The following is a 19,283-nucleotide window of genomic DNA, read 5'->3' on the forward strand; positions in this document are numbered from 1 at the left end:
AGATTGAGTTTTCTCAGCAAAGATTCCTCGAACTTGGGAGCCCACGACCAGGCTGGATAGTTACTAACCAGGACAGTCCGTTTTCCCGCCTTTTCCGCGCCCAGTAGCAGTCTTCCCTTACCCCTCCCAACCTCTACCCTGCACGCAGGCGCAGATCACGGCTTCTTATTTCCTTCCACCCGCGCCCCCTCAAAGCTTCCCCTAGCAACAAGCTCGGGCTCCGCGCTAAGGCGGGGCGAGCGCATGCGCGGCAGCTCTTTCCACCACCAGTTGTCGGACAGCGCGCTGGGCTCCTCCTTCTCCAAGACTAGCCCTGCTCCCCACCTCCTCCCACCCAGGGTCCGCGTGGCGGGGCGCGCGCGCACTCTGGCTGGGTTGCTGCCCAGCTCTCTGGCCGCATCCTTAAGGAGAGAGGGGCGGGGCTGTTTCCTTTGGGGCCCCGCCCCCTTGGCCCGGCGTCCATACCGCGCTTGCGCGCTCCCGCCCGGTCTCCATCTTGGAATTGGGAGGAAGAGGGAGAGGGAGACTGGGACGAGACTGGGGCTGTGGTGCGGAGAGGCTGAGACTGAGAAGAGGAGAGGGGGAGAGGGCACGGGGACCGCCCTTAGCTACAGTCTTTCAGCTGTCCTCGGGGAAGAGAAGGAGAAAGGGAGGGGGCCGGGGCGGGAGTGGGGGCTGTCACCCTCGGACCCCGGCGTGAGAGGGGCCGTGCGGTTGGACGTCCTCGGGGTAGGCCCCCTGTCGGTGGCCGAAGACCTGGGGCTCAGTCCCCTCGGTCCCGAATTTCCGGGCCTGACCCCACGCTTCTCAAATATCCGGGTCTCAGCCCCTGAGATTCCAGATATCCGGGATTCGGGTCCCAACCTCTCTAAACCTGGGGCTCTGTTTCACAGGATTTCAAATATCTGGGGTTCAGGACCCTGCGTGCACCAGTATCCGGGGTTCATTCCCCACGAGTTCAAATATCAGATTCGGCCTCCCCCTGTTCAAATATCTGGAGTTCAGACCCCACAATCAGAAATCCGGGACTCAGCAACTGTCGCCCTCGAGGAAGAGGAGGACTGGACCGCGAGGTCAGATCAGGTTGTCACCCCCTCCCCTCCAGGGGAGGCTTCCCGGGCCCGCCCCTTAGGAAGGGCGAAAGCCGAGGAAGAGGTGGCAAGGGGAAAGGTCTCCTTGCCCCTCTCCCTGCTTGGCAGAGCCGCTGGAGGACCCCAGGAGGAGGCGGAGGCGCTGGGGCACCATAGTGACCCCTACCAGGTGAGACACGGGGTGCAGGGGCGCGGGTCCCTGTGTCTAGCTTGCGAAGAAAGGGTGCTGCTTTCTGGGAAGCTGGGCCTGGGTAGGCTCTCTCCCCAGGATGGGGAAGCCGAGCTGGGCCAGTGGTCAGCCTCTGGCTAGCCGTGCCTTCTGCTGCCACCCTCTTCCCCTTCCTTTTCCCTTCATTATGTCTGGTTGATGAGGGACCTCAGGTGACAGGGTCTCTGATGTCACGGGGGTCACACCCTAAGGTGCTTGAGCTAATCAGATGGATTTGCACCCTTCTGGTTTTCTCCCTGTTCACTTTCTCCCTCACAGCTACCCCTTCGTGATTATAACTCTCTTTCCTCTGGGGTGTTAATTCCCGTGCCTCTGGTCCCCATGGTGGGTCTGCTTCTCTGTTTTTTAGGCATGGTCTGGTTGGGTTTCTTGTCCTTTCAAGGAAGTGTATATGTGCATTTGTGTTTAGGGGTGCTTGGCAGTATTTCCCCCAACTATTGTTACCTTCCAGCCTCTTGCTGTGATGGTACAAGTAATCTAATTTGTCAAGCAATTTATCATTTACAAAGTGCTGTACATCCATTCTCTTCTGTGACCTCTCCCCCTCTCATTCATCTGGTGAGGGGGCTCTTTTATTGCCTTCTTCCCATTTTACAGTTGAGGCTATTGAGGCCCAGAGAGGTTGCCCAAGGTCACACAGCGGCAGAATAGGATTGGAACCCAGGTCCTTGAACAAGTCTTGCCTGTGCTCCATACCTGTCTCTTGGCATCTCTTTTCTTCTGTGCCTAGGTTTAGCCATGGGTCCAGAAGAGAATGGATTGGGGTGAGATTTAAGAATGGAAGGGAGAAGAGCTTCCTTTTTAGGAGGCCTATACTCAGAAGCTTTTCCTGATGGGAGGCTCTGGCCCCTGCCTTCTGCCTCATGGATTTTTCTCTCCACTGTGACCTTCATCTTTACCCTGATCCCAGTCTTTGGCCTGGGTTCCTGAGAGGCCCATCTCTTCTGACAAATGACAGTGGTGTCTCTTAACAGTTAAAGCCAAGCTGCCGAAGGGTAGGATGATCCCCAAAGTATTAAAGCCTTGTCGTGGCGACTCTGGAGGCAGGGAAGGAAAAATCCATATGCTGAGTGTCTGCATAGTGTTCCTAAGTACGAGATCTCATTAAAAATTTCACAACAGCTCCACACTGTAATCCGTTTTACTGAAGAGAAGACCAAGTGTAAGGAACTTACTCAAAGCCTTGTTGCTGTATATTGCAGATGAAATGCACCGGTAGTGAAGCTTAGGGCGGACAGGCTTGGGTTTCCTCATCTGTAGAATGGAGGTAACATTGTCCATTTTAGAAGGTGGTTATGATTTAGCACAGACCTTGGTAATCACTCAAATGTTTGGTGTTTGAGGAAGAGGCCCCTTATGATGTTATGCTGGCATCTCTTATATGTGACCTGGGGTCCTCAGTTGGCATTCTTGGTTGGGTGCTGGTAAAGAGGTCAAGAAGATTCCTTTGGCAAGTTGTGAGCACCTGCCTTTGTGTGTGGGTGTGTGGTGGGGGTGAGGGGTGCTTGGCAGGGTTGCTGGCAGAAGAATGGAGAAAGGGGCCTGCTCTGAGCAGCCTGGGAGCTGCTTGGGGCTGGGCTGAGGGCAATCAATCAATCTCCCAGGCTATTCTGAGGCCTCTGCACCCTGGGGGCCCACCAGGGAGTCAGGCTTACTCCTTGCCCTCCAGCTTCCAGTGGGGCTGAGGAGACAAAATTAACAACACAACAGGAAACAATGTGTGACAGAATATAATTACGTGCTGAATTGTTAGGTGCTTTTAAGGAGCTAGAACTCTGCCCTGGGAGCTGAGCTCTGCTGAAAAACTCCTTTGTGCCTAAATTCCAACAAGTGCTTATCCAGGAGCTTGGCTTGGAATCCCCTCAGGAGGTCTTGGCTCTGATGTACTGCTGGAGTTTTCAGTACGTTTCTGGCTGGGTGCTCTAGGAGTTCTTCTCCCCAAGGGCTTGGGGTAGTCAGGGGAGGCTTCCTAAAGAAGGGGGCTGAGCTTGGGGTGAGTTGTTGAGACAGTAATGAGTACACAGGCCTGACTGGAGAGGAGAAGATCCTGTTCTCTGACCTTGGAGAAGTCCTTCCTTTCTATGCCTCAGCGATCTCATCCATGAAATGGTGACCCTGATCCTGCCCTGCTTGTTTCATAGGGCTATTTTGAAAGCATAGTGGTAGAGGACCAGCTTTGGGCAAGTCACTTAACCCCTCTGAGTGCCTTTCCTCATCTGTAAAATAGGGGTAATAGTAACACCATAAGGTTGTGGTGAGGATTGAATGAGAGATAATGCATGTAAGGTGCTTACTATATATGCTTAATAAACGTTCTTTGTACTGCAAATGTCCTGTACCTGTGTGTGTTGCGTGTGCCATTGGACTGGACAAGTAAGGCAGCCCAGATCGCAGGCCCCCAGAGCCAGACACCATTTCTATCCCTGTCCTTCCCATTCTAGATCTCCTGCTTGCCACAGTGTCCCTAGCCCTTTTTGAGAGCGAGTCTCCTGGCCCCTGTGGGCCAGTACCCACTTGTAACAATGGCCGGATTTCCACTGCCTCCGGCCTTGGCTGTTTCCTGCTCTCTTCCATAGTGTGAGAGGTTGAGGGAGGAGGGGGCCTCAACGCCAAGGGGAACAGGAAGGTACCTGGAAATATTTGGGACGTGGGACTTGTGGGACAGGACACTTGGGGATCTGGGGTTCTGGCTGGGAGGCAGAATCTTTTATTCTTGAGGGGAGATTTAGGGGTTGTAGGGAAACGGAACTTGTTGAGGGCTGAGGGGTTGGTGAGGATGCTGAACTCCCAGTCTTCCTTTAGTTTTAGGGACTCCAGAGACCCGGCCCTAGTGCAGTCATTGCCAGGGCAACTTCATTTTTCTTTTTTCTTTTTTTTGAGCTTTGATATTGTTCCTCATCTCCCCATGCCCTTCCTTGGTAGTGCCTCCCCCTCATCGGAACTAGGGGAGGACGGGCCCTTTCTCTCTCTGAGAGCCCCATCTTTGTTCTAAGAGTCCCATCTTTTCACCAGGTCAAGCCCCACTCTCAGGGCCCCCAGGGGCCACCATGCCAGCTGGGGGCCGGGCCGGGAGCCTGAAGGACCCTGATGTGGCTGAGCTCTTCTTCAAGGATGACCCGGAAAAGCTCTTCTCTGACCTCCGGGAAATTGGCCATGGCAGCTTTGGAGCTGTGTACTTTGTGAGTTGAGGCTTGGGAGGGTGGGGCAGGGACTGTCTTCCTGCTGTGGACCTCCAAACAGCCCTGTACACTATTCCACTACACCAGGCTTTCCTGCCCTCTCCTGCTGGGCCAGCAAGTCTTCCTGCTACCCAGTGCTCACTGGGGGCCTTCACTACCTTCTGGTCTGGTCCTCTAGGCCCGGGATGTCCGGAATAGTGAGGTGGTGGCCATCAAGAAGATGTCCTATAGTGGGAAGCAGTCAAATGAGGTAGGTCAGGCTTGACAGACTGGTAGGAGGCAGGGGACCCCAGACTCAAGATGCAGGCTAAGTAAGCCTCTCCTCCCCTGACCTTTCAGAAATGGCAGGACATCATCAAGGAGGTGCGGTTCCTACAGAAGCTCCGGCATCCCAATACCATTCAGTACCGGGGCTGTTACCTGAGGGAGCACACGGCTTGGGTGAGCTGGCCCCTGACTCTGCCCTGATCTTTGTACTCAGTACTCAGGCCCATCCTTATCCTGGTCTAGTCTCTCAGGTGGGCCCTGTTCAGGGTGTTGTTGGGCAGATCTTGGGAAGGAGGAAATCTTTCCCAACCTCTGCAGTCCTCAGACAAACTCATAAGCAGCACTGTGTGTCCAGAGGGAGAGGCTGAAGAGTGACATAAACTATTAGCAGTTGAAAGGGGGCACATGGGCTGGGAGAGCTGCAGATTGAACGATGGGATTCAGATGGAGATGGTAGTGATGTCTTGGGATCTTTCTAAGGGAGGCCCTGACTCCAGGGACTTCTCCCCACCCTCTCGTTTCCTCAGTTGTCGTTTCTCCCTGTTATTACCCTGGGACCATTGCTTGAGTAGAGGCTAGGCAAGGAGGCCCTCTGTTTTGGATCTCTCTCCAAGGGAGATAGGCCAGGGGTGGCCAGATCTGCTGATCTCTGACCCTTGACCCTTCCATAGCTGGTGATGGAGTATTGCCTGGGCTCAGCTTCTGACCTTCTAGAAGGTAAGTGATTCTTTGGCCAACAAGTGGGAGAAGGGAGAAGGGCAGAGGAGCCATAGGGGAAGGGTTAAGGGAAGATAGTTCCAGTCCCACCCTTGGGCTCCCTCAGTTTGATGTTTTTCCCTTACTCCCCAGTGCACAAGAAGCCCCTTCAGGAGGTGGAGATTGCAGCTGTGACCCACGGGGCCCTTCAGGGCCTGGCTTATCTGCACTCCCACAACATGATCCATAGGTACAAGCAGCACTGACAATGGCTGGGAGGGGGTGCTCTTTACACCACTCATTCTGCTGGGCTCCAGTCTTCTTGGAAACTTGGTGCAAAAGCCCCTGCCCAGCCTTTCTGAGACGCACGTCTTATCTTTGTGCTTTGCCTTTGGCAGGGATGTGAAGGCTGGAAACATCCTGCTGTCAGAGCCAGGCTTGGTGAAACTGGGGGACTTCGGCTCTGCATCCATCATGGCACCTGCCAACTCCTTCGTGGGCACCCCGTACTGGTGAGTGGGAGTGATGGTGAATGGAGAGAGCTCCCAGGATGTTGGGAGCAGGAGTTGGCAGGGTCTGGGCGGGTGATTAGCCTCTCTCTCCTGACCATTCTCCCAGGATGGCTCCAGAAGTGATCCTGGCAATGGATGAGGGGCAGTACGATGGCAAGGTGGATGTCTGGTCCTTGGGCATAACCTGCATCGAGCTGGGTAAGGACATTCTCCTCTTGGCTCTTTATCCTCTTTTCTCTCCACTCCTTTCTGTTTTTCTTACTATCCCCACACCACCCCATCCTCTGAGGCCTCCAAGCATCTGTCCATTTTGAGTCTACCCTTGATCCCCAGTCCAGGCAGCTGTCAAATCCTGCCGTTTCTTAGACCTGAAGGTTTCATAGCGTCTTTTCCTGTCCACTGCTCTAGTTCTAAGTCTGTTTTGAGTGCCATGCACTGTGCTAGTAGGTTCTGGGGGTAGAGCAGTGAATGAGGTTCTTGCCCTCTTGGAGCTTCCATTCAAGTTGAGGAAATAGGCATGTTTTCTTTAAATGTAAGAAAAGCTGAATGGAGAAGATACGGGAGCAGTACAACCAAAAAACTAGTTAGGGGCTGAGGAAGGTCTCCTTGTAGCAGAGATTTCTAAACAACCACAAGACAAATAATAGGTAGCTTTGAAAGACTGTAGGGAAAAGTATTCCAGACAGAGGAGCATACCTGGGGAGCTGAGACTAGCCTCAGTTGTTTGGAATATTGCATGTGTTAACAAAGAACAGTGAGTGATAAGGCCAGAGAGTTCGGCTCAGTGAGTTCACGAGGTCTTGAAGCCATGTTGAGGTTCTCATCTCCGCCAGCCAATGCTATTGAAACAACTGTTTTAGTGAGATAATGTTTGTAAAGCCCCCAACACGGTGCCAGGCACAAAATAGTTGCCCAAGAAAGAGAAGTTATCAGTTACTCTTACCAACGATTTCCTGCAGTGATCTCTCCCACTGCCAGCCTCTTCTTCCTTCCAGTCTCTTTTACATCAGAGAGATGTGTTGTTGTTTTCTCTTCTCCTCAGAGCCGTCAGTGGCTCCCCGTTGCCTTCAAGACTGAAGCCATCCCCATCCTTGCTTACACCAAGCTAAAGGCTCTGCTTCCTAAAGGCTGGCTTTCCTCTTAACAAGTTCTGAGTTTTTCCTTTTAATTACCTTTGTTTGTATTGTTTCCTGTGCCCAAGGTTGGAGATTTGGACTTGCCTTTCCCTCCATCTACACATGTCTACATTTACCATTTAAGGCCATGACCAGATAGGCGGTGGACATATGTGAAGCAGGCCAGGTATAAGAAAAACCTAGAGCTGTCCATTTTATTCCTAGTTTTTGGTAGAGACATGGGTACAGGGAACTATTTCTCTACTATTAAAAAAACCCATCAATCTTTATTATAAATGGCAACTGATAGTCAGTATCAGGGAAGCAATATGGAGGAGACTACAACAAACTGGAGGTTGCTGTTCCCACCTGAAGAGGGCAGCTGTTGCTTAGCTCCAGCCCATTGTTATGCAGGAATGTAGGCTCCATTTCACCAGATCTAATTTTTTAAGAGAAACTGGAAATTTAGGTTATTATTTCATTATTACTATCAGAATTTAAAAATCACTCTTTAGGCAAAAACCAAAACCAACACAAAGCATTTTTCTGGGCCAAAGGGGCTTCTAGCTTGTGACTTCTGATCTGAGGCCTGCCTCCAATATCCCTTTTTCCAAAATAGCTTCCCTGAATCCCCTGCGAATGTACCAGCTTGAAGTCCCACCACACACCCAGCTTCCCAGCCATTTACCTGTTTTCCTCTTGTGCCAATTAGCACTTTGAACTTGACGCTATTTGTTCAATCCCATTTAATCTTCCCTATTAGACTGGAAGTTCCTTGAGGACAGGGCCTGTCTATTGTTTTTCATCTTTCCCGTAATACTTAAGCGAGTTTTTTGCTCTGATTTGGCACCTAATAAATATTAGTTGGGCCGGCAACTGAATGTGCTTTCTTCTGCCTTCATTCGTGCTTTTGCATGTGTTATTTTCTTTGATACCTATTCCACCCGTGTGCAGTGGAGAGGATGGGTGCTGCGTCTTACAGAGGAAGGAATTAATTGAGATTATGGGAATTGCTCAGGGTCATGGAGTGAGGAAGTCAGGGAGCTGGGGTGTGAACCCAAGTCTTCTGATTTCCACTCCAGTCTCCTCTGCCCACCTGCCACCTCTCACCTTCTCCCCCTTGACCTTTCTCTGTAGCGGAACGGAAACCACCGCTGTTTAACATGAATGCGATGAGTGCCTTATACCACATTGCACAGAACGAGTCCCCCGTGCTCCAGTCAGGACACTGGTGAGGACTGGGATTCCTGGGCCCAGGGGTTAGGCCACAGGGGTAAGGCTGCCTGGCTCACGCCCTCCCAATCCTTACCCTGCTATGACTTCTAGGTCTGAGTACTTCCGGAATTTTGTCGACTCCTGCCTTCAGAAAATCCCTCAAGACAGACCAACCTCAGAGGTTCTTCTGAAGGTGAGGGCTCACTGGCCTAGCATTCTCCTAGAACTGTAGCTTGTTGGAGCCACAGAAACCCCTCAGTGAAATTAGTGATTCCTGATTCTTCCTCCACTGAGAACTTCATTTATGAATTCCCACCCCCATTCCCAGTGCCCAGTGGACTCTGTGTTTTGCAAGATTTTGTCTACCACATTGCCTTTATTTATTAAGTAATCATTTGTTTTCCTGTCTTTTATTAATCAAAGATATATATAATTGCCAGCCAGAATTTCTGGCCAGTGTGCAATAACCAGGGTTACCACACTGATCTGATGTAATTCAAGCCAAAAGCCTGTGTAGCCTTGTCGTGGGTAAATGTATGATTTCCCTTAGGTGTTTTTTGAGTTATCAAAAGTAGAGGGGCCCCCATTCCCTTCAGAGATCCATAGGGGCCTAAGGACCCCTAGTTGGGAACTGACTTAGATTGTCTACCCTGACCTACTTGTTTTATAATTGTGGGATGCTTTATGAGGCCCAGAGAGGCCTCATGATGTGTCCAGGGGCACAGAGCACTTTGATAGAAGACCTGGACTAGAATCCAGATCTCCTGGCTGTTCTTGCCGGTCAGCCATGCCTGGAGGAACAAGAGACTGTGTGGGGAGTAGAGACGGGGAGGTAAAAATTAATGTAGGAGGAGGGATTGGATCAAGGCCAGCATCAACCTGTGGTGGGCATGGGCCCCAGGGGAGTGCCTCAGGCCAGAGGGAGTGCCAAGATCCACGGGATACTGGGATGCAGGAGGTGCTTGGCGGCAGGCCTCAGTGTTCTCTTCCCCCAGCACCGCTTTGTGCTCCGGGAGCGGCCACCCACAGTCATCATGGACCTAATCCAGAGGACCAAGGATGCTGTTCGGGAGCTGGACAACCTGCAGTACCGCAAAATGAAGAAGATACTGTTCCAAGAGGCGCCCAATGGCCCTGGTGCTGAGGCCCCAGAGGAGGAGGAGGTGACCCGGCTTGCCCTGCCACCCTTCTTCACCACCATGTTGTGCTTGCCTCCTAGCGGTTGCTTGGCGCCCCTCCCCACCCTTCTCCATACCCCCTGTCTCTTTGTGCTACCTCCGTATGCACATCCCTTGTCCTTCACCTTCCCTGCCCAACAGCCTGTGTCCTGTCCACAGGAGGCAGAGCCCTACATGCACCGGGCCGGGACGCTGACCAGTCTAGAGAGTAGCCATTCAGTGCCCAGCATGTCCATCAGCGCCTCCAGCCAGAGCAGCTCAGTCAACAGCCTAGCAGATGCCTCTGACAATGAGGAGGAGGAAGAGGAGGAGGAGGAGGAGGAGGAGGAAGAAGAAGGCCCTGAAGCCCGGGAGATGGCCATGATGCAGGAGGGCGAGCACACAGTCACCTCCCACAGCTCCATCATCCACCGGCTGCCGGTATGCAGCTCACCCTGAGTATGCCTGACAGCGGCAGGGCCGAGCCCCAGCTCTCCTTCTCAGGAATCGCCTTGGTTCCCTGCTCTCCCTCCCATGTGTGACTGCTCCTTCTCTAAGTCTGACTGGGTCTCCAGGGAACTCCCTGTGGGCCCATTGACCTCTGAGCCTTGGGCATTCCTTCCACCTTCCCTTCCTCTAGGGCTCTGACAACCTCTATGATGACCCCTACCAGCCAGAGATGACCCCAGGCCCTCTCCAGCCACCTGCAGCCCCGGCTCCCACATCCACCACCTCTTCTGCCCGCCGACGGGCCTACTGCCGCAACCGGGACCATTTTGCCACCATCCGTACTGCCTCCCTGGTAAGTGCAGCCATCCTGGGTGCCCCAGACTATCTAAGTCCAGAAATGACTTTCTCCCTGTGGCATATGATTAAGTCCGGATTCCACCCTCACTTTGTGTTGCTGTCTCTTTTTTTTTTTTTTTTTTTTCTTTTTGCGGTATGTGGGCCTCTCACTGTTGTGGCCTCTCCCGTTGCGGAGCACAGGCTCCGGATGCGCAGGCCCAGCGGCCATGGCTCACGGGCCCAGCTGCTCTGTGGCATGTGGGATCTTCCCGGACCGGGGCACGAACCCGTGTCCCCTGCATCGCCAGGCGGGCTCTCAACCACTGCGCCACCAGGGAAGCCCTCGTCCATACTTTTAATAAACTTTTAGATTACATTCCTGTTTAGCTGTAAGCTTCGATGGTCCCCTTGGAGGCCATTGGTTGGTCTAGTATGTTCTTGTAGCCTCTGCTTATGGCTGGTTGTTCTTTTAGGACAACTCTTCAGACCCTGTGATGCTTGGTGCTTTGTGGTACTGTGCAGAGAGGTCTGTGATCTCCAGGGGTTTGGCCACCTGGACTAGTTTGGGGTACATTGACATAGCCCCTTGACAGTGGGATCTGAGCTCAAACTTCAGATGAAAACATCCAGGCCCAGTGTTCTTGTTATTCCAGTGTTCCATGGTCCATATTCTGGCTCCGTATCTGAGCTGTAAAGGGTCTTCAGTGTTTGCTGAAGGGGAAGGAACCATCACTTACTGGTTCAGAGTGTTCTAGACACTATTACATAGGTATCAAAGTTAATCTCCCCAGCCCCCTGTGAGGAGGTGTTATTGTCCCATTTAATGGAGCTAAGGCTTAGCAGCATTAACTTGCTTGAGGTCACATGGTTAGTAAGTGGCAGAGCTGGGATCTGGTCCCAGGTCTGTCTGATTCTTTTATTCTTTTGAATTAATCTGAATTGTTCCTACTTTTATGCAAGACCCTGTGCTCAGCACCTTTTCTTGTCTCCTTCAGTCTCACCAACCTCTGAAGGAGATATCGCCATGATCCAGTTGAGGTGGCAGGCGCAGAGAGGTTACGTGTGAGGAAGATATCAGATGAGAATTAAACCCATGAGGCTAACACTCACGTTCTTCCCCCATAGGGCACGAAGACTGTGTGTTAATAAAATGGGGGCCAGGGCTGTGCCCCACTTCTCATCCTTTCGCCCGCCCCCAGGTCAGCCGTCAGATCCAGGAGCATGAGCAGGACTCAGCCCTGCGGGAGCAGCTGAGTGGCTATAAGCGGATGCGACGACAGCACCAGAAACAGCTGCTGGCGTTGGAGTCGAGGTTGAGGGGTGAGCGTGAGGAGCACAGTGCGCGGCTGCAGCGGGAGCTCGAGGCACAGCGGGCTGGCTTTGGGGCTGAGGCCGAAAAGCTGTCAAGGCGGCACCAGGCTATCGGTGAGAAGGAGGCGCGAGCTGCCCAGGCTGAGGAGCGTAAGTTCCAGCAGCACATCCTTGGGCAGCAGAAGAAGGAGCTGGCCGCCCTGCTGGAGGCGCAGAAGCGAACCTACAAACTTCGGAAGGAGCAGCTGAAGGAGGTGGGATAGGGCTGCAGCAGTGGGTGGGGTTGATGGAGGTTGAGGCGGGACTGACCTCCTTGCTCTCCTGCTGCCCTTGCCTAGGAGCTTCAGGAGAACCCCAGCACACCCAAGCGAGAGAAGGCTGAGTGGCTTTTGCGGCAGAAGGAGCAGCTACAGCAGTGCCAGGCGGAGGAGGAGGCTGGACTGCTGCGGCGGCAGCGCCAGTACTTTGAGCTGCAGTGTCGCCAGTACAAGCGCAAGATGCTGCTGGCTCGTCACAGCCTGGACCAGGACCTGCTTCGAGAGGTAGGCCACCCCCTCCCAGTTCCCCTCCCAGATCCCAGGCACCTACCCTTTTCCATTTGCCTCATTTGTGGTTGTCTTTCCCCTCTGCCCTCATTCGTGTCACAGCTTGGCTTCTCTTCAACACCTCTCTCGCTTCTCGTGCCCACTAGACCTTGCTAGAGTTCCCAGGCCAGCTAGGAGCTTGGCTCCCTTACACCTCTCATCTATACCCCTCATCTCCCCACCCTCGGCTCCCTCTGTCAAGGAGTCCTGGGGCTCTCACTTCCTTGACACCAACAAGGCTTTCTGACCAGTTTCTGGGCCCTGCCTCCCTTTTGCCTCAGGACTTGAACAAGAAACAGACACAGAAGGACTTGGAGTGTGCATTGCTGCTACGGCAGCATGAGGCCACACGGGAGCTGGAGCTACGGCAGCTCCAGGCCGTACAGCGCACACGGGCTGAGCTCACCCGCCTGCAGCACCAGACGGAGCTGGGCAACCAGCTGGAGTACAATAAGCGGCGTGAGCAAGAGTTGCGGCAGAAGCATGCGGCCCAGGTTCGCCAGCAGCCCAAGAGCCTCAAAGTACGTGCAGGCCAGCGTCCCCTGGGCCTCCCGCTCCCCATTCCTGGGGCTCTGGGACCACCTAACACAGGCACCCCTAGAGAAGAGCAGTCCTGCTCATCTGGCCAGGAGGCAGACCAAAGAATTCTGGGAGAGGAGGAGGAAGCAGTTCCAGAGAGAAGGATTCTGGGGAAGGAAGGGGCTGCCTTGGAGCCAGAGGAGCAGAGGATATTGGGGGAAGAGTCAGGAACCCCTAGTCCCAGTCCACAGAAACATAGGAGCTTGGTCGATGAAGAAGTTTGGGGGCTACCTGAGCAGGAGATAGAGGAGCTTAGAGTTCCATCCCCGGCACCCCAGGAGAGGAGCATTGTGGGCCAGGAGGCATCCGGGGAATGGAGGTTGTGGGGGAAGGAGGATGGTAGCCTCTTGGATGAGGAGTTTGAGCTTGGCTGGGTCCAGGGTCCAACACTGACCCCAGTCCCTGAGGAAGAGGAGGAAGAGGAGGAGGGTGCTCCATTTAGGACCCCGAGGGATTCTGGAGATGGCTGTCCCTCACCAGACATCCCCCCTGAACCCCCTCCAACACATCTGAGGCCCAGCCCTACTAGCCAGCTCCCTGGACTCCTGTCCCATGGCCTCTTGGCTGGACTCTCCTTTGCAGTGGGGTCCTCCTCTGGCCTCTTGCCCCTACTACTTCTGCTGCTGCTCCCACTGCTGGCGGCCCAGGGTGGGGGTGGCCTGCAGGCAGCCCTGCTGGCCCTTGAGGTGGGGCTGGTGGGCCTGGGGGCCTCCTACCTACTGCTTTGTACAGCTCTGCACCTGCCCCCCAGTCTGTTCCTACTCCTGGCTCAGGGCACAGCACTGGGGGCCGTCCTCAGTCTGAGCTGGCGTCGAGGTCTTATGGGTGTCCCTCTGGGCCTTGGGGCTGCCTGGCTCCTAGCCTGGCCAGGCTTGGCTCTACCTCTGGCAGCTCTGGCAGCTGGGGGCAAATGGGTGCGGCAGCAGGGCCCTCGGATGCGCCGGGGCATCTCTCGACTCTGGTTGCGCGCTCTGCTGCGTCTGTCGCCCATGGCCTTCAGGGCCCTACAGGGCTGTGGGGCCGTGGGGGATCGGGGCCTATTTGCACTCTACCCCAAGACCAACAAGGATGGCTTCCGCAGCCGTCTGCCTGTCCCTGGGCCCCGGCGGGGTAATCCTCGCACTGCCCGACACCCACTAGCCCTGTTGGCAAGGTTTTGGGCCCTGTGCAAAGGCTGGAACTGGCGCCTGGCACGGGCCAGCCAAGGTTTAGCCACCCGCTTGCCCCCCTGGGCCATCCACACACTGGCCAGTTGGGGCCTGCTTCGGGGTGAGCGGCCCAGCCGTATCCCCCGGCTGCTACCACGCAGCCAGCGCCGGCTAGGCCCCCCTGCCTCCCACCAACCACCACCAGAGACTCTAGCTGGGCGGAGATCCCGAACCCGCCAGTCCCGGGCCCTGCCTCCCTGGAGGTAACCAACTCTAGCTCCTCCCCAGCCCAAATCTAGAGCATTGAGCACTTTATCTCCCACTACTCAGTGAAGTTCTCCAGTCCCAGTCCTCTCCTCCCTTTTACCACTCCTTCCTCGGTATGCTTCCCCACCTCACCCCCTAGCCCTTTGGGCCTCTAGACAGGCAGCCTCCTCCACCGTGGAGTCCGGAGATTATATTTTGTGTTCTCCTGATGCTCCCCCCCACACCCTAAGTTATTGCTGTTCTCCCACTGTGTGTGCTCATCCTCACCCTCATCGACTCAGGCCTGGGGCCAGGGGTGGCAGTGGGTGGGAAGAGTCATGTTTTTTTTTTCTCTCTTTGATTTTGTTTTTCTGTCTCCCTTCCAACCTGTCCCCTTTCCCCCACCAAAAAAAGAAAAAGACAAACACAAATAAAATATCTGAGCGGAACTGTACCTTTGGCCCAGGCTGCCTCTGTCTGCTTTGTCCTGCCGCCTAGCCTCCCCGGTATGCCCCCAATCTGGACCCTTGGCCCCCAGTTCCATGACCTCTTCACCCCATCTACGTTATCTCAACCCCTTTCACTCCTCAGCCTCATCCTCTCTACCTTCATAGCTTCGTTGCACCATGACCACCACCAGTTCAGGGGTCTGGGCCCCTGTTGAGCTTCCCCAGAACTTCTTGGTCCCACAGTTCCCCTGTTTGTGGATTCCTCCCCGAGAGTCCTCAGGTTCTGGGTCCTTTTGTCCTCATTCACTGCCTTTCCTCCCAACCCACTCCCTACGTGGTTGCCTTCTGTCTGGGAGCTGAGTTTCTCTCCTGGCGTCAGGCATTACCCTAGAGGGCTGGGGGGATGGGACTGCAAACCGTCCACAGTAGGGGGTGGTGAGTTTGGGGGCCCAGACAGAGTGTGGGGGCCGCGGAAATGGGGTTGGTTGTGGGCTTGGAGTGGGAGCTGAGTACACAAGGGGCCGGGCTGGAATGTGGTTATCTGGTCAGGGTGGCAGCTGCTGGCCTGTTGAACTTGTCGGGCCCTTTCTGGCCGCCTCCTTTGCCCCTTTCCCTTATGTGGCCCGAGATGGGGCCACCCATCTTATCCATTTCTTAGCTTGGTGCTTATCCTTCCCTCCCTCCCACCCTGAGGTGATGAACCTGGGACTTCCTCTGTCTTTCCTCAGCTGTGTTGCTGTCTTCCATGTGTGTGTTGAGTGACTTAGTTTTCTCACTTGTGCATATTCTGTATCTGCTCACAAGCGTCTATCTCTAGGTTATATTTTCTCCCTCTTTGCATGGTCAAAGCTTCTTGTGTGCACTCAGTACTCTAAAGATTCTCAGTTCCCTGTCCATGAACTCTCCTGCTGTTTCTTGTGAGTTTTCCACCCAACTCTGTGAACGTGCTCTTGGAAGCTGTCTTGTTTTCTTTGCATCTCTTGCCCATTGAGAATCTTTCTGATCTCTCTCAACACAATCGCACCTCTCCATGTCTGTCTGTATACAGCTCCCCCCGCCCCCTCTGTCTAACATGTTTTCTGTTTCTCTCCCTCTTCTTGTCTCTGCTTCTGTCTCCTCTCCTCCTCTCTTTCTTCTCCCTTTCCCCTGGTTGTTCCTCCTCCTCCTCCCCCTGCCCCCATCTCCCCTTGGTCCGTCCACTGCATAGTCTAAGGAGCTGCAGATCAAGAAGCAGTTCCAGGAGACGTGTAAGATCCAGACTCGGCAGTACAAGGCTCTGCGGGCACACTTGCTGGAGACCACGCCCAAAGCTCAGCACAAGAGCCTCCTTAAGCGGCTCAAGGAAGAACAGACCCGCAAGCTGGCAATCCTAGCTGAGCAGTACGACCAGTCCATCTCAGAGATGCTCAGCTCACAGGCGGTGAGGCCTGGGGTCCAGGGAGGGAGCATGGTGGAGGTTGGCCTTTGTATTTCCAGTTTAGCCGTGGGCACTGCAGGTGGGGGCTGTAGACAGAGATAGGGCTTTTTGTTCTTGGGAAACTCAGATATTCTTCCACTGTTGGTATTCTCTGCAATGGTTTTATTATTTCTCTTAAGTATTTTCTTAAGGTCTTGACAAAGCCAGCCTGCCTACTCCACCAAGAACCACCAAGGAAAGAGTGGCTGTAATTTTTTCCTGGGCCTGAGTTAGTTTAATCTGTGAACAGGGAACAAATAAAAATGATTGTGGCCCTCAGGCCAATTTGCCCAGACTTCTGGAGGATTTTGAAGGTTGCTGTTCTAAAAGTGATCACACATCACACTGGAATAGGCCACTTAAAATAACACTGTAAAAAGTAAAAGTGTCCTTATTCATTGCCGTTCCCTCACCTAACCCACCTCTCAGAGGTAACTGTTGTTAACAATTAATTGTATTTTAGATTTTTTCCTATGCATATTTAGAAAATTATATAAAAATTTTAAACAAAAATGGAATGATACTTTATATACTGGTCTCTAACTTCTTTTTCCACCTTGTATTTCTTGGACATCTTTCCATGTCAGTACACATATCTCATTTTTTAAGAGCATAGAGTTTTCCATGGTATGGATATACCATAATTTATTTAACCCATCCCTTACTGGTGGACATTTAGGTTGTTTCCAGTATTTTGCTATTACAACGCTTCAGTGAACACCTTCGAGCACATGTGCAAGTATACCTGGGGGATAAATTCCTGGAAGTGTAATTGCTGTGTCACAGGGTATGATGACCTTTCATTTTGATAGATGTTGAGACTGGCTGCTTCTTGAAACCTGAGGGCCCAGGCCTGCTGGGGCAGGGGAGGATTGTGGGGGTAGGGGAGGAGGCCCTGAAAACTTGCTCTACCTAATCTTTAGCTGCGGCTTGATGAGACCCAGGAGGCAGAGTTCCAGGCCTTACGGCAGCAGCTTCAACAGGAGCTGGAGCTGCTCAATGCTTACCAGAGCAAGATCAAGATCCGCACGGAGAGTCAACACGAGAGGGAGCTACGGGAGCTGGAGCAGAGAGTAGCTCTGAGGCGGGCACTGCTGGAGCAGCGGGTAAGAGGGCTGGGCTTCCAGGATGGGGTGGGGAGGGCAGCCCCCACCCCAGACCCTCTGACCTCTATTCTGGGTGCCTCAGGTGGAAGAGGAGCTGCTGGCCCTGCAGACGGGGCGCTCAGAGCGAATCCGGAGTTTGCTCGAGCGGCAGGCCCGTGAGATCGAGGCTTTCGATGCTGAGAGCATGAGGCTGGGCTTCTCCAGTATGGCGCTGGGGGGCATCCCAGCTGAGGCTGCTGCCCAGGGCTATCCTGCTCCACCCCCTGCCCCCGCCTGGCCCTCCCGTCCTGTTCCCCGTTCAGGGGCGCACTGGAGCCATGGCCCTCCTCCACCAGGCATGCCCCCCCCAGCCTGGCGTCAGCCCTCTCTCCTGGCTCCCCCGGGTCCCCCAAGCTGGCTGGGGCCCCCAGCACAGAGTGGGACACCCCGTGGTGGGGCCCTGCTGCTGCTAAGAAACAGCCCCCAGCCCCTGCGACGAGCAGCCTCGGGAGGCAGTGGCAGTGACAGTGTGGGCCCACCTGCTGCTGCAGTGCCTGGGCCTCTGAGCCGCAGCACCAGTGTCGCTTCCCACATCCTCAATGGTTCCTCCCACTTCTATTCCTGAAGTACAAGGTGGATAAGCCAATGAATGAGGCAGGGGTGGGTGGAGCCTGATCCTGGAGGGCTGTAAGCCTGAGGTCCACCCAAGGGTGGGGGACGGGAAATTGGCTCCAGCTCCCCTCAGACCTCATCTCATGAGCTTCTTGGGCTGGCCAGTGGCCCAAGGCCAGCTTGGGCATAGGTGCCTCAAGGCTGACCAGGAGCCCCTGCCTCCCCACCATGGTGCCAGGGTTTCTCTCCATCACGGCCTCGGGAAAGGAGGGAGATACGCGTGTCAAATATTCATCTAGTCCCCTGGGGGAGGGGAAGGGTGGGTCTAGATATATTATATAAAGAGAACTATACTACCCCCTGGAATGGGGCCATGGACTTGGGGACGCCAGGCCCCCCAGACCTGGAATGTGACGGAGCAGGTCTGGGGCCTGGGGTGGGGAGAACGGGAGGAAAAGTTCTTCCTGAAAGAAAGATCAGGATGGGGTCTTGGGGTCAGGATGCCTGGGTCTCTCCATTCCCCTGTTGCTGTCTGACGTCCTGTGCCGTCTTGTCCTTTATCCTTTTTTTTTTTTTTTTTTTTTAATTGAGATTTGAGCTGGGGCAGGGGAACAAAATAAGAACCTTAGAAGGGGCTGCTCCCAGGCCTGGGGGCAGTCATGAGAGCCCCTCCCAGCTACGGGGCTGGCACAGAGCCCCATGGCAAGCTTTTAATAAACTGTTGGTTATTCTAACAGATCCCAGGACTCACCTTTTCTGTCTAAGGTGTATATTAAGGAATGTTCAGTGGCAGGTGATAGTGTTACTTGTATTTAAAAAGAACTCACTGGGCTGTGTAACTAGAAATTTCAGTGACTTTACTGACTTTGGACATGACTGAATCCAGAGCTTCAATGGAAGTCATCAGTCTGGACCTCTGCTTCCCTTTGCTTTGGCTTCACATTTTCAGAAGGTTCACCTTACCCACAGGCCCCTGGCAGCTCCAACCTTACAACCTACCAACAACCTCAACAGCAAGAATTCCAGCAATCTTGAAGTGACTTCGTTGGTTTGATCTGTAGCCAGAGGCCTGGGGTGCTCTGATTGGTCAGGTTTAGACCCTGTACCCACCGCTTTAAGGCTGAAAGAGTCAGCCCGTGGACTAAGTGGCTGTTTCCAGAAAGGGGAAGAAAGACATAAACAACAGCTGTTCCCAAGACCTTTCATTTTGTGCTTCACATTCTTCTTAAGGCCAGTTATTCAGATCTTCCTCCCAACTAAGCTTTAGGTTATCAGACTAAAAGCAGGGTGGTCAGGGACTTCCCTGGTGGTCCTGTGATCAAGACTCCCTGCTTCCACTGCAGGGGGCAAGGGTTTGATCCCTGATTGGGGAACTAAGATCCCACATGCCACACAGCGTGGCCTAAGTAAATAAATAAAAGCGGGGTGGTCAGAGGGGCCCACTGGTCAGGCTGGAGAAAGCAGCCACACTCTGAATTAAGCCTGGTGGCAGACTGGATGGCAGGGTCAGGAGGCTGGGACTTTCTTTGGAGAATCTGGGGGAAATTAAAGGGAACCAGATCAAGG

The 19,283-nt window shown here is 53.9% G+C and overlaps 2 protein-coding genes across 3 annotated transcripts; both read left to right on the top strand.

Moving 5' to 3' along the window:
- Positions 1–37: 37 nt before the first annotated feature.
- On the top strand, positions 38–1,401 carry LOC132476954 (uncharacterized). The gene has a single exon (XM_060079212.1). The coding sequence runs from the start codon at positions 244–246 to the stop codon at positions 1,399–1,401; it is 1,158 nt and encodes a 385-aa protein (XP_059935195.1). The 5' UTR covers positions 38–243.
- TAOK2 (TAO kinase 2) lies at positions 1,170–18,950 on the top strand. Of its 2 annotated transcripts, XM_060120583.1 has the most exons (19): positions 1,170–1,260; positions 4,333–4,499; positions 4,678–4,749; positions 4,839–4,940; positions 5,438–5,483; positions 5,616–5,712; positions 5,861–5,974; positions 6,081–6,172; positions 8,227–8,320; positions 8,416–8,497; positions 9,300–9,467; positions 9,642–9,902; positions 10,102–10,263; positions 11,447–11,812; positions 11,897–12,100; positions 12,424–12,663; positions 15,772–15,984; positions 16,944–17,126; positions 17,209–18,950. In XM_060120583.1, exons 2-19 carry the CDS (start codon positions 4,368–4,370, stop codon positions 17,728–17,730), a joined length of 3,150 nt encoding a protein of 1,049 aa, XP_059976566.1. In that variant the 5' UTR covers positions 1,170–1,260; positions 4,333–4,367; the 3' UTR covers positions 17,731–18,950. The 2 variants fall into 2 exon arrangements, with proteins under 2 accessions (XP_059976566.1, XP_059976565.1); XM_060120582.1 differs by lacking the exons at positions 15,772–15,984; positions 16,944–17,126; positions 17,209–18,950 and having other exon boundaries at positions 12,424–14,522.
- The last annotated feature ends 333 nt before the right edge of the window (positions 18,951–19,283 follow it).

This window comes from Mesoplodon densirostris, chromosome 16 (genome assembly GCF_025265405.1).
Source record: "Mesoplodon densirostris isolate mMesDen1 chromosome 16, mMesDen1 primary haplotype, whole genome shotgun sequence".
In the NCBI taxonomy this organism is placed as follows: domain Eukaryota; kingdom Metazoa; phylum Chordata; class Mammalia; order Artiodactyla; family Ziphiidae; genus Mesoplodon; species Mesoplodon densirostris.